Source organism: Perca flavescens, chromosome 8 (genome assembly GCF_004354835.1).
Source record: "Perca flavescens isolate YP-PL-M2 chromosome 8, PFLA_1.0, whole genome shotgun sequence".
Taxonomy (NCBI): Eukaryota; Metazoa; Chordata; class Actinopteri; order Perciformes; family Percidae; genus Perca; species Perca flavescens.
In genome coordinates, this window is record NC_041338.1 from 34,079,378 (window position 1) to 34,103,220 (window position 23,843).

The window sequence follows — 23,843 nt, forward strand, 5'->3', positions numbered from 1 at the left end:
ACTGTATCTGAAGTCTCTTTTTATATAGACCTTAGTGGTCCCCTAATACTGTATCTGAAGTCTCTTTTATATAGGCCTTAGTGGTCCCCTAATACTGTATCTGAAGTCTCTTTTACATAGACCTTAGTGGTCCCCTAATACTGTATCTGAAGTCTCTTTTATATAGACCTTAGTGGTCCCCTAATACTGTATCTGAAGTCTCTTTTATATAGACCTTAGTGGTCCCCTAATACTGTATCTGAAGTCTCTTTTATATAGACCTTAGTGGTCCCCTAATACTGTATCTGAAGTCTCTTTTTATATAGACCTTAGTGGTCCCCTAATACTGTATCTGAAGTCTCTTTTATATAGGCCTTAGTGGTCCCCTAATACTGTATCTGAAGTCTCTTTTATATAGACCTTAGTGGTCCCCTAATACTGTATCTGAAGTCTCTTTTATATAGACCTTAGTGGTCCCCTAATACTGTATCTGAAGTCTCTTTTATATAGACCTTAGTGGTCCCCTAATACTGTATCTGAAGTCTCTTTTATATAGACCTTAGTGGTCCCCTAATACTGTATCTGAAGTCTCTTTCCCATAATTCAGCCTTGGTGCAGAATTACAGCCACTAGAGCCAGTCCCACAATGATCTTTCCTTAGGATGTGCCATTTCTGTGTCTGTAGCTATTGAGGAGGAGAGAGGGGGGGCAAGGTGGAGGGTGGGGGTGTGGTCTTGACCAACTGCCACTTTGTTTGTTTGTAAGCCGTGATGTCTCTCTCTCATGGGCGGGCCAAATTCTCTGGGTGGGCAAAGCAGAGAATTATGACCTCATAAGGAGAAGATTCCAGATCGGCCCATCTGAGCTTTCATTTTCTCAAAGGCATTAGGATACCCAGGGCTCGGTTTACACCTATCACCATTTCTAGCCACTGGGGGACCATAGGAAGGCTGGGGGAACTCATATTAATGTTAAAAAACCTCATAAAGTGAAATGTTTATGCAATGGGACCTTTAATCTGCAATAAATGTATTTAAAAAAAAAAGAAAAAGGAGGAGGATGTACAAACTGAGAAATTACAAGAGGCAGGACAGGGCAAGACACGACAAGACAGGACAAGACAAGACAGGACAGGACATTTATAGTCCCATGAGGGAGATTTATTTTCTTTTTTTTTAAACACTCACCTGAAACACGACATGATGCTATATTAACACAATACCATCCATAGATTCACACTCGTGCCTTAACATTAGGGCCGCAACTAACGATTATTTTTATTGTCGATTAATCCGTCTTTTTTCTCTCAATATAATTGATTAGTTGATTGTTTGTATAAAATGTCAGAAAATGGAGAAAAGTGTGGATCAGTGTTTCCCAAAGCCAAAGACGACGTCCTCAAATGTCTTGTTTTGTCCTCAACTCAAAGATATTCCGTTTACTGTCCCAGAGGAGAGAAGAAACATATTCACATTAAACAAGCTGCAATCAAAAGAATGTTTTTCATTTTTCCATAAAAAAATGATTCAGATGGATTATAATCGATGATCAAAATAGCTGGCAATTTAAAAGTTGACAACTAATCAATCATATATTTATATATATATATATATATATATATATATATATATATATATATATATATATATATATATATATATATAAATCCTATTGAAGCAGCGTGTATGTTGTGCAGTTCTGACTTTCTGCCAGTAGATGGCAGCAAAACCTAATTTTCAAACCCACAAATCTATGATGAGAAAGTGTGTGTGTGTGTGTGTGTGTGTGTGTGTGTCAGCAGTTTCTCAGTAGTGATAGTGTATATATATTTATATATATGAATATTTTCTTTCTCAGTTTGAGGTTTTAGTGTTTGGATGCCAGCGACTCAGAGAGAACAGCAGGGTCAAAGATCATGTTAGGTTCAATACACTACTCACAGATTCCTAATATGCTAAATTAATAAATGGACACTGCTCGTAGGTCCACGTGTTAAACAAAGAGTTAAGGTGAGCCGCTTCTACCCCCCCTTCAGCAGATGAATGCTAAAACTAACTCTGCACATTAATCGTTCTGCACAGACACAGTTGATCCAAAATGCTTACACACTGAGGAAAACAAAAAGGAGAAAAAAAACAAAATGTATGACAAGAACAAAAGAGGGATGATAAATAGTGAAGATAATAATAACGATAGTAGTAAAGGCCCAAGTTCCACAGAAGCCATGGTAACAATGGTTAAGTTAGGGACAGTTAGAAGCTAATGAGTAGAGGTGTGTTTGGAGATAGTCTCGAATAGCCAGACCCTCCTCCACAGCGCTGCAGAGGAAGGTTAACTGCTCCTGAGATCTCTGCAGGGTATCTGGCATCTGTCCAATCCGAGTTTTCTGTTGCACGACTAAAACAACTTTTGAACGTACACATGTTCCACCAAAACAAGTTCCTTCCCGAGGCTATTTTGCAGCGGCACCGCCAAAGACAATTGTGATTGGTTTAAAGAAATGGCAATAAACCAGAGCACGTTTTACTCTCATCCCGGAATGCTGTGTGGACTAGCCAGACCCTCCTCCGCAGCGCTGTGGAGGAAGGTCGGGCCATGCGAGACTACAATCATGTGAATGTGACTGCAGAGGAGGATATCTGGGAGTCTGAGGGTCTCTGTTGGACCTTTCCTCTTCAGTTTTCCCCTCTTTTTTTTAAGTTTTTGGACATTTCTGCCTTTATTGGACAGGAAAGCTGAGATATGAAAGGGGAGAGAGAGAGAAAGGGGGGAAGACATGCAGGTAAACCGTCACAGGTTGGATTCGAATCCTGGACCTTCTGCATTGAGGAATATGCTTGTGAATATGTGCCCCCGCTCTACCAACTGAGCTAATCGGCCACCAGTTTTCCTTTCTTGACTTCCCTTTTCATCCTGCCAGCCTCCTGTAGGAGCCCACAGACTGTTTCTCTAAGAAACACCGTGGGAGTCAGACAGCTCTGATGACTGGAGAATAAAGGATACAAATGTGGTGCAGTTTTCAAAACCCTCCACAAGGGGTCATTGTTAGTCTCTCTGTGAGTCCCCCATCTCTTCTTAATGTGATTCCACTTTATCTTTCTGTCATTTCTGATTTATAAAAGACACAATGTGGGAGCCACCTGCTGAGAGGTGTCATCCTATGTTTTATTTTACATTTTCTTCCCTATTTAGGTTATTTGAAGCCGTTTTCACAAAACATTTCACACATTTCAAGATTATCAAAAAGACTCCTCTAGGTCGAATGACACAGGATATGTATGCTGCTCAATGTTAAGGAAAAGAGAACAAGCAGGACATTGTTTAATCGTATTATTTGCGTTTGTTTTGTTGAGATCAGACCCAAACACGTTTTTTTAAAGTCGTGAAAGCTTTAAAAGGATGATAGATGCAGGGAGACATTTTTACTTTCAGAGCGAAAAGAAAAGGGACAAAAGAGGCCCGTTTTGGTTCACAGACGGCCATCGAACACATTTCAGGTTTTCTTGCATTTTGAAAGACAGTGAAGAAATGTTTTAGTCTGTCACCTGCAGCGCTGAAGGTTCTTCACATAAAGGGTCTCTGAGGGGAACTGGGGTCTGTTTTTATCCTTATGTTTCTAACTGAGAGCACTTCACTTTTTTTTTTTTTTTTTTTTTTGGTTGCGATCATTAGACCCAGGGTAAAATATTTATCCTTCATCGTGTTTTGGAGCTCAGGGGAAGTCGGATCTCTCGTTTTACTTCTTGAACGGCATCACTTGATCTTACTGTGATCACAGTGCAGCCTGCGGTCGATGGCTTATGATTTTCATGACTTTATGATCTTTTATGAAATCCAGAAGCATGACAACAGCCTCTTTTTAACAGAATGGTCAATGAATATGGAGGTTGGCTTTCAGGACTGGGAGGCATACGGGAATGCATTATAATGGAGTGGTTTGTCCCGATCTTCCTTCGCCAGTGGAAATGACTCCATTGAAACCAGTAAATAAATATCTGCCAATTAAAGAAATAACCGTAATTTGGTGCAAAAACTAAATATGTTGGCCTTTTTCGTGAAATTACTATGGCTGTGCTCGATTGAAGAAATTCTTAGTCAACTAACACTCATTCAATTGTATCAACTAATCGATTAGTTGATTTAATCGACAGATCTGTAAAACTGAGTTTCTCCGCAAAGAGTCCTGCAAAAGCACCACTTTAATTCTTGTGTTTACCAGAGATGTGCTCGTACGTTTCTTGGAAATAAGTCATTCAGCATTTATTTAAACAGACTACCAAATCAGCCAATCGGATGAGATTTGTAAATCTACAGAAAACTGAAAAAGATTACCTTGACTTTATGCTCCGTATAATTCTGCCGGTGTCACTGCAAAAAAATCTCCTTTGTTTATTTTTAAGCCTTTTTTCCCCCCTTATTATAATAATAAAAAAAAGCCTAAAGTGGGTGACATTATAATATAATTTTTGCAGGAGACTGAACTACTTTCCACTCACATGGTGGAACTCAATTTAAAACAATAAAAAAAAATTCTATGAAACAATGAGAATTTCTGCCACTGTAAATAATCTCTGTTCTTGCAGGTCATTTACTCTGATATCTAGTCTTGATTTTTTATTTTTATTTTTCTACCATGTTGTGAGCCTGTAAAACCAGTTATTTTTCACACAAATGATTGACTCTGGGGCAGTGATCTGTCTTGAGGTTTATTTTTAACCCACCGTCATTTTAGACAGTTCTATTAATAAAATAAGTCCAATGTCAATCACTCTCTTAAAAAAGAAGAACCTTAAAGTCTGAATATCTAGCTAAGTGACCAGTTAAAGATGGATGTTTTTTTTGCAGTATGGACTGTTAAATGCCTGCAGTGAACTCTTTGGAGTCTGCGGTCCATCACCGTGGCGTCCGTGCGGGCTGAATGGATGTTTGAAACCTTGCAGGAGGACGGCCGGCCAAAATCAGTTTTCACAAGTGGGCCGGCGAGCGGTGCCACATGTTAACCCGGAGTCGTGCTGAATGGCCCAGATTCTCCTGGCCAGACGCCGCGCAGCCTTGACTGGAGGCCTTTTCTTTAAGGGCGGGCGGCAGGGCTGAAGAAAGAGGTCTCGCCATCGATTGATTTTCCTCACTTGCACTTGCCTGTATCCCACGCTTCAGGAGGCCCGGGGAGCAGCCATTGATTGAGAGGCCACGCTGGTCATTCTTCCATTTTCCTCGAGACGTCTTCAACGAGCGGCTGTCCGTGTCACTGCCTCGCTCGGCTCGGGACTCATTACTTTTCTCCTTTTTTTACTTTCACATTGGGGGGAGGAAATGAATGTGTTAATAACGTTCACAGCTGCGGGAGTGATGGCATAATGTGGTGCCATACACTGTGATAGAAAAATAATGAGGACGTGCATCAATGAGCTTTCAAATGGATCCTGATAGAATCTGACCCTGGTTGTTGTTTTGCGTTGAAATATTGTCATCAACATCATATGTCAGAAGTGTCATCTGCTGCCTGAAAAGACTGCATGGTATCTTCAAAGTCTCCATCTCAACATAACATCTACTGGAAGGTGGCAAGAGTAAAAGAAATATAGATAAATGCTTCCTTCAATTTTAAAATGTGTGTGCTCAATTATATTCTTTGTTTTTTTTATTCTTGTTATTTGTACCTTCAAGTTAAAAGCCTCATTCCCTTGGATTATTAAAAGTATCACCTGCATGGCCACACAAGGGACCACAGTTATTTTCATTATAGATTAATCTGTCAATCATTCCTCCCTTTGTTTCTTTGTTGCTCTTCATTGTCTTCCAATTATTTGGGTCCATCTTGTGAAGGGCTCATTGCATGGGTGAATAAGGCCTCAAAAAATATAAAATTAACGTTTCCTCAAAAAACTAAGAAACAATCCAAGGCACACTGTAGGGTTTGTGCAAAATGAAAATGCCCTTATTTCACATGGTAATATGTATTAAAAATGACCCAATGTGTTGCAACAATAGATATAAAACAATAGATGTGACATGTAATTCTGACTTGCTATTCCAGGATGGAACCATTAGGCGGCCATCTTACCTGGGTCAAGTTTTAGAAAGGCTTCACATGGAAACTATGGTGAAAGCTGCTCATGTTGTCTTCATAATCTCTGTATTTCACTATCAATACATCAATACCGTTTTTCATTCAAACTAATGAGCGTAAGACAACTGTGCCTCCCTAGAATGAATACAAAAAAACTAAGATTTTGGTAGAATTTGGATTATCAAATCTCCAAGAGAACAAATAATGCATTAAATCACGAAGATAATCTCATAATTGTGCATTTATATTGCAGATAATTTAATTTTTTCAATTGTGCCTGAATATAATATGGAAACACTGTCTTTTATTTTCTGGATGGCTAATATACTACATTAAGCAATGTTTTTAATGTCTTCATCAGGGCTGACAATGACCCTGATGAAGACATTTGTCGGTAGCAACGCGTTGGATTGTTTTTATTTATTTATTTTTTAGATTATTTTTAGGCCGTTATTGACATGTCAGCTGAAGAAATGAAAGGGGAGAGAGGGGGGGGAATGACATGCAGCAAAGGGCCGCAGGTCGGAGTCGAACCCGGACCTGCTGCGTCGGGGAGTAAACCTCTATATATGGTCGCCCGCTAGGGCTGGGCGATATGGAGAAAATCAAATATCACGATATTTTTGACCAAATACCTTAATATCGATACCGCAACGATATTGTAGTGTTGACTATTGGTTCTTTCACAAAATATTTACACAATGAGATTTGTGATAAATAATCATCAGTAATGTTGATATAATGAGTGGGTAAAGGCAAATAATACAACAGTTACAGTCTGGTAAGTTCAGAAAATGATGTAACTTTACTGTAATGCAGCCTTTAAAACCAGGAAAAGACAACACTTATGCCATATTACGATATCCAAAATCTAAGACGATATCTAGTCTCATATCACAATATCGATATATCGATATATTGCCCAGCTCTAGCGCCCGCTCTACCAACTGACCTATCCGGGCGCCCAACGTTGGATTGTTTTTGAAGGAAACTTGCTTTTTTATATTTTCTTGGGCCTATATCCCACCCATGCAATGAGCCCTTCACAAGACGGAATAAGCACAGTACACCTGAAGCAAAGGCATAGCGGGCACGAGGTACGCGGGGGACAGGTCTGAGTTGATTTGAACGGACCATAAGTAGGCAAGTGTGTATGTTACTTGGGTCACACACACAACCCCACACATATATTTACAGCACCCCCCCCCCCAAAATATACTCCCAACGTCCCCTGTGAGTAATAGATTCAAATGTGAAAAAATGTCTTAACGTTTTGCATATTATATTACCAATATTTGGTTAATTGGCATGCTCCGCCTCCGTGTGGCCAGTTCAAATGTTAGCAGGTCTCCCATTGGCCAAGATGCGGCAGTAAAACTGTATGAAACGGTTTATGGAAATGTCCGTGTTTCCATCAATCAGAAATGAAATGTAGGCTACTTGGAATCCGTGATTCGGAGAGACAACTGGAAGAGGATCTTTCGATAAAAATCCTCCTCCTGAACAGTCTGTCTCACTCACTTCTGAAATTACAGCTACGCCCTCTGACCTGAATTATCTAAAGAACACCTGTTCACAAAAAAGAGCCAGCAGCACTTCCACTCCATTTTTTGGTCTAATTTAGCAGATAATAGTGAAACATGTCCATCACTGTTTCCCAGAGTCCAAGTTCAATGGTTTTGTTTTGTCCTACCAAAAGTTTAACTTATAATATTCACTTAGCAGTGGTTTAAAACTGAGAAAAGCAGCAAATCCTCACAATTGGAGAGACTGCAACACGTAAATATCTGGTTTATTAATAAACTGTAAAAAAAAAAAAAAAGAAAAAAACCAACTCCTGATTGTTCTTTGTGTTTCAGGTACCTGTACGCTCTGGGACAGAGAGTCTGGAAACGCTGGAAAAAAAGATATTTTGTTCTTGTTCAGGTAAGAAACCGATGAGACAAAGGTGCAACTGACATCAAATCTACAGCGTCTGTCTGACGTTATCAAACTGTTGAAAAGATCAAGCATGGGTTTCAACAGATCCAGCATCAGTGCAAATATGAACAGACTTGTTAAACCGAAGTTTGTGTGTATTCAGGATGCATTGGGTTAAACCTTCAGCCTTCAAACTAAAACGTCCTCAAACTTTTTTTTCCTTTTTTGATTTTGCAGTTTTAAAAAGCGCGGTGAAAGAGGTAAAAATAATTTCAAAAAAATTTCCCCCCACATTATTAAAGAAAATCATCGGATTTCAGTCGCTCTCCTTGAAAAGGTTTTTACACCTTGCCCGAGCACAAGGGTCCTGCTGAAGCAACGTTAATAGAATTTAGGTCTCTTAAATTCCCATTTACACTTGTTCACTCAAGCTGTTTTTCACTTTCTGAGCCCCGAGGGATCACTCGGGATCTTTGAGTCTAAGGGCAGACGTTTCCATTCAAGTTCAGTCTTTTCTTTGTGAAGTAGCTGTAGTACTAGTCGGTGTTTACCCCTCTGCTTCACATCCAAAGTCCTTAAAAGGCGTCAAAAGCTAGCATCCCTAGATTCAGCATCTTCTCTAGTCATTAATTCTGCCTGATTATGCGTTTTACAACATTCCGAAAATCCTCAAATCCTGACGGTGTGAAAAATGTTCCGCTCCAGCTTTAGTCATTCTGTCAAACTGAGATGGCTGCAGGAAGTAAAACATCTGCTCACGTGTACAATGTAAGGAACAAGTGAGAACATTATTATATGTGGAAAAACAGAAAATAAGGTCAATATTTGCAGGTATCGGACGTCCCTGTCCATTGTCCATGTGCACAAAGACGGGTCAATAAAGACATTTCCCAGTGTTTTGTAGAAGAACTCAACTGGTTTGCACAGAGCTCTGACCTCAACCCCATCCAATATACTGTGTGTGTATGTATGTATGTGTGTGTGTGTGTGTGTGTGTGTGTATATACTATATTTCTCCAAGTAAGGCATCGAAAAAATGGTGCTGTATCGGCATCCAATCCAAAGATTAATAGATTTATAAAAAATTCCCTGATTTCAGCCTCTTATATGTGAATATGTTCTTGTTTCTTTGCTACTCTGTTGGGCTGGGCGATATGGAGAAAATCAAATTTCACGATATTTTTGACCAAATACCTCGATATCGATACCGCAACGATATTGTAGAGTTTGCTATTGGTGCTTTCACAAAATATTTGAGATTGAGATTTTTGATAAATAATCACCAGTAATGTTGATATAATGACTAAGTCGGTAAAGGCAAATAATAGAACAGTTACAACAGTCTGGTAAGTTCAGAAAATGACATAACTTCACTGTAATGCAGCCTTTAAAACCAGGAAAAGACAATTATGCCATATTACGATATCCAAAATCTAAGACGATATCTAGTCTCATATCACGATATCGATATAATATCAATATATTGCCCAGCCCTACTACTCTATGACAGTAAATTGAATATCTTTGAGTTGTAAACAAAACAAGACCTGTGTGTGTGTGTGTGTGTGTGTGTGTGTGTGTGTGTGTGTGTGTGTGTGTGTGTGTGTGCGTGTGCGTGTGCGTGTGCAGGTGAGTCAGTACACGTTTGCCATGTGCAGCTACCGAGAGAAGAAGGCCGAGCCCCAGGAGCTGATGCAGCTGGAGGGCTACACGGTGGACTACTGCGACCCCCAGCCAGGTAGCTGAACACACGGGAGCCGCCTCACTGACCTCATCGAACTTCACAAGCTTTACGCTGAAAACACACACATCCAAGCTCACACACCATGCTGGAGGAGAGGAAGCATCCAGGTCCAAAAATGCTCACTTTTCTTTTGCCGAATCCAAAAACCTCCAGACTCCCCCACACCTACAGACTCACAGACTTACACGCCTGTCCTTTGTACGTCTGCAAGAGCTGCCTGCTGTCGAAATCTACAAGTCCCTCAAGTCTGAGGCTTTAGGTGGACTAATCCATAAATTGTTGCAATATTGATGTAATTGAGAGCCAAAGTCCAGATGTCACGTCCGGGTTAGCCTCCGTTCCCCTACCTTCTATAAGTCAATGCTGTCTCATCGTTCTTTCTGACATATTGAAGTGTGTTCCTCAGGGTTACTTTCCATATTCAAGGAAAGAGTTGGCGTGCCCACTACACTACTGGTTATTAGAAAAGAAAACCCAAGTTAAACAACGGTTAATCGGTGAGCACAGAAACAACTACAGCTCAGTGGCTTACATTATTGTAACTTGGTTTTATCCATAAAACTCTCAAACTCAAACGCTAATGTTCTATTTTTTATTTATTTTTTTACTTCTAACTTGTGATTTCGGCATCTAAACACGTCTGCGGCGCTCGGTCCTCTCTGCCCTGCTGTAAGGACAGACATGTCTTCGCTCACCCCGCCACTCGCCTCATCTGTTCGAGCCATGATGTTCTGTGGGCTTATGGGAAATGTTGTGTGTTAAAGGCCACTGAAAACAAACAACCATTTTAAAATGACTGTACTTATTTAAACAGCCAGTGAACCCCATTACATATTGTTGAGGAAAGGCTGGCTTTTTAAGATTATCTTTTTGAGTCTTTTTTTCCCTTTATTAAGAAAGTGACAGTGGATAGACTTAAAAGGGGGAGAGAGATGGGGGATGACACGCAGCAAAGGGCGGCAGGTCGGATTCGAACCCGCACCGCTGCAGGACCCCTCCAACATGGGGCGAACGCTCTTACTGGGTGAGCTAGAGGCTCAGATTCCTCCGAGTGACATAATAGACATGCAGACACTTCAGCAGCTCAGGAGACTTTTCAGAATAAAACTTTGTTGTCTCACCGATAATGACAACTTACGGTAAAAACGATCAACCGTAAAAATTACTACAAATGAGACCAACATGGAACTTATATAGCAGCCAATCAGCTTTCACTTTATTGCCGCGAGTCTCTTTCGGACTGTACCACAGACTTAACACAGATTTTATTCTTCAGCTTTGGGAAAGTGCAAGTTTAGCGATACTTGGCTTGAAAAAACATAGGGCTCAGTTGATGTTGTGATAAAGGGCTTATATTTCATTCATAATGGTCTTGAAAAGTCTTAAATTTGACCTGGTGAAACCTGCAGAAACTCTGCATAGCCTTTTACCTATTTACCTATTTGGCTCCTCCTCAGGTCTGCAGGGCGGCCGGGTGTTCTTCAACGCGGTGAAGGAGGGCGACCTTGTGATGTTTGCCTGTGACGACGAGCAGGACCGGATGCTGTGGGTCCAGGCCATGTACCGAGCCACCGGGCAGTCCTACAAGCCGGTCCCACCGCTGCAGAACAAAACCACAAACTGCAGAGGAGGACTCCAGAAACCGGCGTCCCCCATCAGTAGGTTCTGATTCTCACAGAGTTTGTTTTTTTATCATCCCATAATGAAACCAGCAAAAACTGCAGATTAGACAAAGGATGTAGTGAAGTACAGTGCTCAGCACAAGTGAATACACCCATGCTAAAGTTGATAAAAAGAGGAATAAAAAATCATCTTTTGGAAATTGATCTTAATGCCTTAATTAAAAAAAATTTGGAAAAATCCGACCTTTAAGTACACCAATTTTCTTTGTGAATGAATAATGTATCATAAATAAATACATTTTGTTCCTTAAAATACAGGGGGCATAAGTTATACACACCCCTATGTTAAATTCCCATAGACATGGCATGGTTTTATTTCAGTTAGCCTAATAGCTGGTTTGATTTACATTGAGAGATGATCTTATGGAAAGTACCCAATGCCAATCTCTAGGTATGGTGAAGGGTATGTGATGATGTGTGGGGGTATGGTGAAGGGTATGTGATGATGTGGGGGTATGGTGAAGGGTATGTGATGATGTGGGGGTATTTTAATTCCAAAGGCCAAGGGAACTTTATCAGGATGCATAGTATCCTGGATCCATGAAATAACTGGCCTTTAAAAATAAACATCTGCCTGCCACTATGGGAATTTACTTATGCCCCCTGTATTTTAAGGAAGAACATTTATTCATTAATTTATGTATTTACGATACATTATTCATTCACAAAGAAAATTGGTTTGCTTAAAGGTTGGATTTTTCCTCATTTTTTTTAATTAAGGCATTAAGATCAATTTCCAAAAGATGATTTTTTTTTTTTTTATTATTCCTCTTTTTAGTCAACTTAAGCATGGGTGTATTCACTTATGCTGAGCACTGTAAGTATCCAAGACTCAGACTGTGTATGGAAGTAAAAGTACTGAAACACCCTGGAAATAAAACGTTTCTCTAAAGTTTGAATAGCTGAAAGTGTGCCGAGTCCCACACAACTTTATTAGCAACTACGGCTGGTCCTACTGGTAAAATCTTATCCAATGGGCAATAGGGCAGAATACACTGGCCAGTGCAACATTTTGAATAATGTTTAAGTGAAAAACACAAACACACATGAACCAAAATGATGGAGGCAAAATGAGACAGAAATCTGTGGGACAAATGCCTTGTGGAGCTGCATTTTCAAAACACAAGAGTGAGTTGATAACATGTGTTTTTTTATTTATCTACATCATATCAAAAAGAAAGAGGAGAAGCAGGCAGGAGAACCGACACGGAAGCTAAGTACCGTCCTGCTGTGGACGGGGGCAGCAGCTAAATGTTTTTTGAGACACCTAAAGAAATCAATATCGGTTTAAGTGTGCGCTATATTTAGTATTTCCAACGCTTCACCTTGCTGTCAGACAGCCCTTTACGACGGGGAACTGACACCGTTATCTCTGCTCTCTTCAAAGCCACCAGACTCCTTTGACAAAAACATAATTTTACCGCACCGAACACAGGAGTTGCTGGTCTGTTTGTGTTATTGTGTGACTTTGGTGTTTTAAAGGCTTAGTTTAGATTCAACAAAGTCACACAATAATATCTGTCTTTATCTATATACTTCTCCTCTTCCATCCTTTCATCTAATATGCATTGTTTTCTTCCCTTTAATGGTCATTATTACCTCCAGCAAGGAGGTTACATGTATGTTTTCGGCTCGGTTTGTTGGTATGTTTGAGATTACAGAAAAGGTACTGGCCAGATTTGCATGGAACTCGGTGGAAGGGTGTTGTAAGGCCGGGAACAGAACCCATCTGAATTGCAGTTATTTATCACTTTTGTTAACAGGCGAGATAGGGCTTTTGTGTTGCACTCACGTCATGACGGAATAATCGGACAAATGAGTTCCAGATCCTATTTAATGGCTCACCTTATCCGTTTCCTTTGCTCTTCTTTGTCCCACAAATACTGGATACAGCGATCAACGCTGTGAACACATCTTCTCAGTATTGCGACGTTCTTTCCACATTACGACTTAAAGCTCATGAACACACCGAAGTCGGAAGAACGACTTCCCAAGTCTGGAAATGGGAACATCCGAAGAGCACGTGAATGCGCCATTGGCGTTGGCGGTTTGCGCTTTCCGTGTGCCATTCTGGTTTCCTTATTCTTCCATTCTTCCTCTCTTTCTTCATTACTCTGTCACTCTAACCTCCCTTTTCCCCCTCATTCACCCATCTTAAGTTTTCTTTAAATGGGACACCTCTCATAAAGACATCGCTCCACAATGGTTGTTAAAAAACTTGACCAGGTACCTTTTAGGTTTCCTTTTTGTTTTTTTCTGTTTTTCTGTATTTCCCTAAGTCTTCCCCTTTCATTCATTTGCTTTCTTTCTTCCAAACATGCACATCTTGTTCTTTCTTTACCTACTCGTCCTCCCCTTCACCTACAAATCATTTCATTCATTATCCGTGTGTGGAGGATGGCGACATAAAGGGCTTCATACTGAGAGCTCATTACGGCAGGTTTTGTGTCATTTGGAGCGGGCGCGGCCCGTTGACGCCGCCGCTCGTTAGCGTTTAATGGAATAGATTTACACGTTAATGGCGAAAGGTGCAGGCACGCGGTCTGCAGGAGGAAATGAAGGAGTCTCTGAAATAGCTCTTAAGCGGGTGCTAAGTGCCTGTGTGTGTGTGTGTGTGTGTGTGTGTGTGTGTGTGTGTAAAACGGGCTTGACGGAAATTTGTTCTCACTTTAATAATCTTGTCGGTGAACCTAAATCTTCGTCTGTGCTTGCCTTGCAGGCATTTTTTTATTAACATGAAATCTGGAGGTTAAATAACACAAATAATTGCATGTGTACACAATGACAAGGACACACAAACACACACTAATAAAATCACAATTCACCCGTCTTTGACTTTTATAGAAATACCTGCGGTTATTCTCTATTTAAAGGTTTATAACTCTGGGAGAACCGGTTGAGACAGTGAGAGTAGAGACAAACATCTCTGCTTTGTTTGTCTCCAGTTCAAGACTGTTTTGCCGCTTTGTGTCTTCAAAAGCATCTCGGAGCACAAAGCACCAACAGGCATCCGATTTTATCGACCAGTGTCAGAGAGCGAACCTTGAAGCTGTTTACACGTGGAGGTCGTGTAAGAGACTTGCATATAGGCTGCTGACATCACTGCTGTCATTGTTGTCACTCTGCTGAATAGATGCTGCTCTGTGTAGACTTTGGCTTGCCTAAGGGTGTAGTCATTTAGGCTTTAACATCCTTATTCAGGTAAGGTAAACAGATACAGATTGCATTATAACAGCAGGCATAAATGGGGTCTTTGTTTAATCAACTCGCTAAAACTGTCAAATGAATAATAAAAATGCCAGTGTAGAATAAAACAAAACCTGCATATTAAGACAATCTATGCTATAGTCCATTTAGTACCATAATTTATCATTGCATTTGTAAAATACAGTGAAATACATAGTGATGCATCTATAATAATGCATGCTTTTATTATAAAGTTTCATTGTTGGTGGTAAGTAAAGTGTAATGCATTTAAAATAATCTATGCTGCATCCTCTAGTTAACATTACAATAGGCAGCAGGTAAGATAAGCCTACCCCGTTAGCTTGTAAATAGCTTATACGCCGTTAAAACGCTAAAAGATGAACAGTGTAAAGTGTGGCTGTATTTCACCTGAAAGGATTCCAACACGCAGCTAAAGACACAGAGTAGCCTAGCTGCACTTTTCGAGACACCACGGCCACTGTCGGAGTTGTCGAAGAAACAACACCAAGGGGACTTCATGGTGCATTCAAATGCACCTCGAGAAACTCAAGCTGTTGTTCTAAAGTACCCTTCTGCCATCTAGTGGTTCTTCTTCTTGTTGTTTACCCTAATACTTATAATAATACTAATAAATTATTCAAATTTGACCATATCACCTTAGCAATAAACAAGCCGTTCTTTAATGTCACTGTTGTTTTGTGCACCGTTAGGCACCAGCACAGATTTAAAGTATAATTTTAGCACCAAGAAAGTCAACAACAACAAAAGTCCAAGCGATAGCCACCTCTAACCACTAATATTGTGAAGCTGTAATGTTTCTCCTATGTGTGACACCAAAGGAAACGTCATGTTTATCCTCTGTACGGTGGCCATTTTAGAACATTTCATGTTCAGATATACTGCCAGACTGAGCTTAGCTTTCATTACTGTAAGCCGGACGTTCTTCCGCTCAGATTTGTTAGAATGCCTTAAATTTAAAACACAGTAGCATGTTAAAGCAGTGGAAAATCTTGTATTTGTTTTTGCTTTCTGTAACAATAAGTGCATCAGTACACCGTGACATCACTGCTGGGTGTGGTTACTGGTGCAAAAGAGGAATGACCTCACACATTTACAGATGTGTTCTGATGTGTTACATAATAGTATTTAACCACAAAAGTTCAAAACTTTTGTCAATATGGACATGCTGTATATCGTTTGATTGGTAAAATTCTCTGCAATTGAATCATTCAGTTCATTTTACTTAAGTTTTCACCCCGGGACAGCCCCGGACGCCCAACAAGCGCTCCCACTGTGGAGCGTCAATACGCTGCGTCATCTCTCTGAGCAACCATCTTTAGAAAAAGCTGTCATTGGCTATCAACATATCAATCATGGCAGTTGTAGCCAATCACATTCCCTTTCCAACGGTATATAGCATGATAGGAATATCCAATGGGAACCAGTCCAAATGAATGGGTAACAGACCTAAGCCCCGCCTCCCAGAGCCAGCATGCTCATACATGTGATTTATGAGAAAAAAATATGATCAACAGTGTTTGAATGAATGTAAAAAGGTTTTGTAAGTCATTTTAAGTATTTTGTATGTTTCTTCTAATAGCATAGAAGTGAGTAAAAGCATTTAGCAACATTTGGTCACTTGGAGAAGTTTTGGAGAGGTTTTGGTTCACCGGTGACACTTGTTATACCAAATACTGAAAACTCCCTAGCTCCCATTAGGTTAGGACTAGAGTTCTGAAACTTTATAGAGGTCTTCTTGACAAGGTCTAGAATGTATATGTTGTGTTCTGCATAGTGTGGCACAAAGTATTTTTTTGTTATTATTTTTCAAAAATTACGTTTCTTTAGACAGGACCAAAATAACTATTTTGAACCTTGTTTGAACTGCTGTAGTGTATGTTGTGTTTTAATCACATGCTAATCAAGCACATGTCCCTAGAGTAGAACAATTTAGGTTTCAAATGAAACCTCATACATGCATTTTGGCCTTGCAGTTCTTCTGTTATAAGCTTTTCCCTTTGGGAATGAGAAATAGGCAAAAATCAGGCAAAAGAGGTGGATGTTAACAGGTTAACAGCCTTGGCAGCTGCTGTGATCATGACAAAAGAACAAGAGACTGAAATGACATTTTCAGGTTAGAAGAAATTACTTAAGGACTAAAAAGTAAGCTCAGTTGGATAAAGAGATGACAAGCAACAACCCGAAAAAGCAGATCATTGAGGGGAGACTGGAGACATAAGAAAGAAAGAAAGAAAGAACGAAGTGAAGGTTCCATGAAACAAAACCAGGCCTTCACCTCGATGCGGTTTCAGGAGTTTTACGGCTTTTTATGCAGATCTCAGCAGCTGGCCTTCGTGACCTTCTCAGCTCTTAAAAGTGAAAACCCTAAAGAAAAGGGCAAACTGACGACTGCGAGTTTGCTTGAAAAGCTCTGAAGACATCACTTCCTGTCACCTTCTCGCCTGTTCGCCGCAGCTCAGCTGTTCACATAAACAAAATTGAAATGGACCAGCATTCAAACGACCCACAAACAAAGTCCAAACAAGTGGAAATCATCTAAGGGCTGAGAGGATGTTCGGCTCAGGCCTTTGACCTTAAAATCAACTTCCATCACATGAATGGACGGGCCCATCGAGGGTCAAGACTTGCTCCTGAAGTTGTTTTTTCGGGGATGTTTAAACCTGTCAGTTGTGTTCCTGAAGAAGCAGGTGGTCAGTTTGACAACGAGGATGATCCTGCGGAGAGACGTCCCAACTGTCTGTTAGTCTTAACCTCCCGTAGTTTTCAGCGGCGCCCTGAAACCAAGCAGAACAGCTGCCGACGCGTTCGTACGCTTCTCTTAAACTTTTGAGTTTGAGTTGAGTTTGTTTTCCGCTCGGCGCTGCGATAAAAGCTCTCGCTCAGCCGGACGGAGACTGACGGCCTTGTCTGTCTGCATCTTCGTCTCCGCTCGCCCTGACATCATCCTTGCCACTGCTGCCGCCGCCGCCACGCTCCGACAGGCAGATCAAGTCACATCTCTCAGCCCGGTGCACCTGAAACTGAAACGCTCTCCGTCCTCCTCCTGCTCTTCGTCTGCATCAATAACCTGCCATCAGCGGCCGCCACCACCTCTCAGAGCACGATGTCACATAGATGTGACTGTTGCCATGATGATGCCAATGGAGCCCCGACAAGATGGATATGGAGAGATTGAGTGCAGAAATCTACCCCCACCCTCCCACCTCACCACACACACACACACACACACACACACACACACACACACACACACACACACACACACACACACTGCTCAACAGTCACTCAAACATCCTTACTTATGTTGTTAATATGACACCAAGATATAGACGTTTACAAACCACACGTACAGCAGTTGAAATTCACATTTTATATTTTGGCACGGCATCAATTTAGCATCGCACTTCTACAACATGACAGACTCGAGACGTGGACACTTTAAATAAAAAGGTTCTCCATCGATGCAGCAGATCCAGAGAGATCTTCTTTTTTTTTTTTATTCAACACATTCTTTGGTCTCGTCAAAACACCAATGCAACTGGAGCGCAGATAGTTTGGTCTGCCTGCTGCAGGGACGAGGAGCGAGCTACTGTACAGAGGTCTGGAAAGCTCACTTCTTTCTATCTCTACATGCCCAGTCACTGACTCAAGTCATCACTTGAGGACGTTTATTCGATTTTGCACAGCTCCCTGTGCAGCAAAGGCTTTATATATTATATATATTCTTTTTACCTGTAAACTATTCTGATATAACCTCTAAATACAATTATGAACCTGAAAATGAGCATAATATGAGCACTTTAAAAGGTCAGATCTCAAGTTGAAGTCCACTTAACTCTAATAAAGTTCTCTCTCCTCCAGCTCTTTCTGTAGAGTTTACAGTATTTGTATCTCCGTCCAGCATCTCATCTGAACTTGCCGTTTGGCTTTGAGTAAAATATTTTGCTGTTTTGTCTATTTCTTCCTGTTTGGAAACAGGCCCCTGACAGACATAGGAGGAAGGGCAGACATATTTATGTGTCTTTGCAGAACTATAATGCAATTTTAAAGTTATAATCCTTAAGATTTTCGTGAAATCAAACCCCATATTTCAAAAAGTTTTTTATAGCATTTCTTTGCAATATATTCATTCAACGCATCTACATCCTGTAATTACTCCAGTAGTACTTTTTCATTGTTGGTGGCGGGGTCCGCCATTCCCGCGTTGGATTCAGATGGACTTCAAGCTGTTTCTCACACTGATGAGAAACTGTTTGAGAAACACAAAAGTGATGAAACGTGCACAGTCTGGACCAAACCCACACCATCTGTGCCAGGAGCAGTGACCATATTTGATCCATATTTTCTGTCACACATCCCCCCCCCCCACCCCCTTAACACACAACCCTCGCTGAAGATAATAGCTGAAAGTTGAACTTGACACGGATCAACATGACTTCTCCGCTGTCTGTCCCCCAATCAATACTCCCCCCTCCTTCCCCCCTCTTCTTATTATCAGCACTAATCTATATCTCTTTGTCTCGTTTTCTTTAGAGTTGCCTCTTTCACACGATGTCTTTTCTCCAAATTACATTGACAGTCCCGTGTTTTGGAGGTAACTAATGTAAAATGACCTACATCGGAATTAGACAGAGGGAAAGCAGGCCACGGGAGCCGAAGGGCAGCATCCGAAAAGCGGGAGTGTCAGAAGAAAAGAAGACGGGAAGAAAAGGAGAGGAGCGTCGATTGGAAGTTGATTGTGGAGATTTCACTTTTGCTGTCTTTTTTTTTTTTTTTTCGGACAAAAAAGCGATAAAGAAAGGGAGGGAGGGGATGGGTGGGTGGGGGCCGAAACACAAATGTCTTGAAAGTCCTCGCGGGCTTCTCTGCGTCCACACAAAACCAAAATGGCAGCGTTAATGAAAAAGCGATCACTAATGCTTGTCTCGGGCGCGAGGCCGCAGGCGTGGAAACAGTGGCGGCATTCTTCGGGCAGCCGTGGTCTTTTGTGGGGCCATGTGTCGCGCTCCAAAACTTCCCATCCCGAAATGTACTCCCACGATAATGGCAGAATGGAGAGTGTTAGGCTTTTCATTTGGCGGGGCCATTAACAGGAAGGCCTGAAAGGACTGGAAATGAACCCAGGTTTGCTCAGGCCAGGACGCCCTGAGCCTCTTCTGCCTCTTTTATTTTTCCTTTTATTTTTTATTTTTTTATACTGTTGATTTTTCCGTCACTGACCCCGAAGCCTCGTTATCATCTGCTGCTCCGAACTGCATGAAGAAGGCTCGGCTACTGTGTCAAAAGGTCATTCGTTCAGTTTTAACTCAAGGTATGAGTCTGGTGGTATTCTATCTTTTCTTTTTGCAGATGAAAAGCCCAAACTGCTAACAAGTAATGTGTCTGTACTGAAGCCTGACACATCGTCTTCCTTTGTGCCATGGAAACACAGTTTTACATCCTCAGTGGGAACCAATGAGCTTGGAGCTTGGAGCCACAGACAGGAAGTCAGAAAGTATAAGATGGACTAACTGTTTTCTTTTTTTTTTTTTTTTTTTGGGTCTTTGGGATTCCTTGAAGAGAAAAATATAGAATTGGGCCACCGTTGTGGTCTAGAGGTGTAAGGCGACGACCATGGAATGGTTTTTCTGTTGGGAGCCTTTGCTCCATGTTATTTCTCTTTCACCTCATTTCCTGTCATCTCTCGACTGTTAATAATCAACACCGACCATGCCCGGGAAATCCTGTTTAAAGGAGTTTCACTTGACAAGGTGATGACACCTGAGCGAACCGCATTCGCTGATGACTGTGACATGCGGTTGAGAGCTTGAAAAGATGTTGTTGGCCTTGAGAGCTTGGATTTTTTTCATTCAAAAACTGTTCCCAAAGGTCAAGATTGAACCTCCGTGCTCAAAATGATTTATTACCTGGCCATGGCGGCAGTCTGCGCTCTCGGAGTGCTCTTCTCGTTAATATAGGACTCATTAACAGAAGAGTAATTGATAGTTCAATTCACCAGGATAATCAACTCTATTCAGTTTTATTCATAGTTCATCAATGTAGATATATTTGTTAAAAACATTCAATACAATACAAGACAATACGTTATTGTCAGTTCACACCGAAATCCATTTTGCGTTCCCGAGCAGCTCCGCTCAAAGGAAGAAGACATTTTTTTTTAAATACACACAGAGCTAGACAACAATTACACATACAGTACAAATATGAAGACATACAGTATCAACAGCCATGGCAAAGTAACATGTTTCATGATAATCCTTAGATCCAGATCTTAATTTTTGGGAAACTGATTTTGGTTTAGCAATATAGACTGATGTATAAAAGAGTTCTTAAGCCTGTTGTATCCAAACGAAGGGTCTCTAAATCGCCTGTTAGAAGGCAAAAGTTGGAACTCATTGTTTAAACACGCATAGAGTCAGAAGAGATGCTGTTAGCAAGACTGCTCCTCCTGTGGATTGTGGAGTGTGCAACACTCCTTTCAACATTTGCAACATACATTAATAACCATCTGCACATCTGTCTGTTGATCAGGTATGAAGGCCACAGCGAACACAGTTCAAATCCGCTGCCGATGCCGTCAGTTTGCAGAGCTTTCAGTCTTAATGTGATCGTCGTCACGCGTGCATATCGTTGGTTGACTCGTATTTTAAGTCATTTATCAAGTAGAACAAGCCAACTTTACTCTGGTTTCAGCTTAAAACGTGTGAGGAAGTGAAATATCGGTCTTCATCTTCACGGGGGACGGGAAGCCTGATCTCGTGCCGCAGTTGATCACTGGCGTGCTGTCGTCCGCTCTCTTCCTGGCTGGTTTTTCGACTCTCGTGAGTCACTTCCAGTGTTTTCCTCACATGTCGTCCATGTTGGCGAGTGTTTTGTGTCAGCTGAGAGAACTGACAGCTTCACAGAGGATCTGTAGCCAACCGAGGTGGGAACTATTAACCACAGCACTGAGAGCTGACACTGCCAATGTAGGCGTGTGTGTGTGTGTGTGTGTGTGTGTGTGTGTGTGTGTGTGTGTGTGTGTGTGTGTGTGTGTGTGTGTGTGTGTGTGTGTGTGTGTGTGTGTGTGTTTGCACTTCAGTTCACTGTCGAGCTCAATGAGAGGCGTGAATGATTGTGAATCTGAACACATTTATGTATCACCTCTTTAGCTGACTGCGTCACGCAAAGAAATCTGTGCAGTCCTTCATCTCAGCTAGTCCGTTTTACGTCGAGACATGCTGACATGAGTTGGACTTTATTTTGACTGTTTTCTTGTGTTCTTTCTTCTTGCTCCCTTTCTTTCTACGACCGCTGCCTGACGTGAACTCAACTCTGGTTTGGTTCGTCATGACATATCCTCAAATACAGCAACGCATTCTCGCTCCCAAACTCGTCAAAAGCGGCGCTTGACCAGGTGCCTTTGGCGTTTGTTACGCACGCAACAAGTCTCCTTTAGCGTCTAGCCCTTTGGCGTCCTATTTAGAAGCGCTCGGTCAGGACTCTTGGCATCACTTTTAGATGCTCTGGGGCGGAACGTACGTTTAACTGACGTGCAGCACAAGAACAGGACGGTTAGGTTTAGGAAAAGATGGTGGGTGGGTTATAAAATGTACGTTGCTGTGCCACGCGGGACAAGAACGGGACACGAACGGTGTTGTTTGACCCATCCATCACCCAAACCGTCCTCCTCACGCAGACTTTAAGTCTTTCATACTACTCACTACCGTTGTCTCCCTTTATACTACGTCATCTTTCAGCTCCGCAGTCAAGCTACTTCCCTGTGCGTTCCATAAAGACGCTAAAAGGGTGATTTATTTATTTTTTGTGTGTGTCAGTATCTGACTCTGAGAGCCACCGACCAAGCGTCAGTATTTGACGAGTCGACAGTGAGAACGGGGTTGAATATAGTGACGCATGTCTTGGTGGAGGCACGGGAGCAAAGGTCAATGGTTCAAAAAGTTTTCAATTTGAAAGGTTTCCCGCTACAGCTTTAAATGACTAAACGGATGAGGAGAATCTTTCATACACTTTAAAATGATGTTCATCACTCTCAATTTTTTTATCAGAAGCCGTAGTAAAACCTTCAGCTGTTCCAGTTTGTGCAACGCTCATTTGAAAAAAGAATTTGTCGGTTTTACAAAGAGAGGAAAATATCCTGTTACATTAAAAAGAACTTGAACAAGCAATGGCATTTCTTTTCTTTACACAGCAGAAAACTTTTTTTTAAAAAGTATTAGAAATATTTTTCTCATTTCAACACTTCCTCAAAGCTGTATTCTATCAAATCTGCTCCTGATTTAGTGAAATATGAATTAACAAAAATAGTTTTTTATTCTTTTATGGATATATGTATGTAAAAAAAGACATCCGGTGTGAACATAGCCTAAGAATGTCCAGCAACACAAGCGAGTAGTGTGCCCTTGCAGAGCGGAATCTGTTTAGGCAACACAGCTATTAAGAAAAGTTTGTGATTTGGGTTAAAATAAGTATGTTTGTTGTGTAAGTAAGTTACGCACTTTGCGTTACTTAAGTACGCAAGTATACGTAACAAAACTAACTAACTTTTGCATTCACACGGGACATGCACAGCGGTCTCCTGGGTGTCCTGGGTTCGTTTGACCTCCCCCTTTTCCTGTGTTTCCTGTCCAGGTCTAGATCCGTCTCAGCGTCAGGGCGTGGAGCAGCTGATCTCTGCGGCGCCGTGTCGCTTCGACCATGCCGGCCTCTTCACCATTTTACAGAAACACACTCTGCAGCACCGCATGAACGACTCCTTCTCCTGCCTGGTACGTTACCGCAAAACGCGTCATCGCATGCCCTCTTGGGTTGTATCCTGAGCTCCGATCTTTGTTGCCCGGAGCTTATCCAGAGACTCAATTCAGTCAAACTAGGAGTTGGGACGGACGTTGTCGATGACATTTGAGTAGTCTGACAAATAAGTGAGAACTAGGGTTGGGCATCGTTTGGATATTAACAATTCTGATTCTGATTCCAATTCTTCCTTTCGTTTCCGGTTCTTATCGATTCTCGATTCCGATTCTTTGAGGGATGGAGTTGAAACGGGTCAGATGCTTATTTCACAAATAAGAGGAAAGTTGTTTTTTTTAACAGGGCTTTTTCAATGTAAAATAAAGCCAGACTAGAGCACCACTTACTGTGCTCCAAGGCTGCAACACAACAAGCGCCTGGCCGCTACGGAAACCAAAACTTGCACTTGTTAAATTTGGAACCCATGATC

The 23,843-nt window shown here is 41.3% G+C and overlaps 1 protein-coding gene across 5 annotated transcripts in view; it reads left to right on the forward strand.

Moving 5' to 3' along the window:
- The window catches only part of cadps2 (Ca++-dependent secretion activator 2), a 245,374-nt gene that overhangs the window by 123,723 nt on the left and 97,808 nt on the right, over window positions 1-23,843 (forward strand). For all 5 annotated transcript variants that reach the window (XM_028586489.1, XM_028586486.1, XM_028586488.1 and 2 more), the window contains exons 9-12: window positions 7,909-7,975; window positions 9,599-9,707; window positions 11,171-11,371; window positions 23,255-23,391. In XM_028586489.1, coding sequence (XP_028442290.1) covers window positions 7,909-7,975; window positions 9,599-9,707; window positions 11,171-11,371; window positions 23,255-23,391 — 514 coding nt within the window. The remainder of the gene's footprint in view (window positions 1-7,908; window positions 7,976-9,598; window positions 9,708-11,170; window positions 11,372-23,254; window positions 23,392-23,843) is intronic.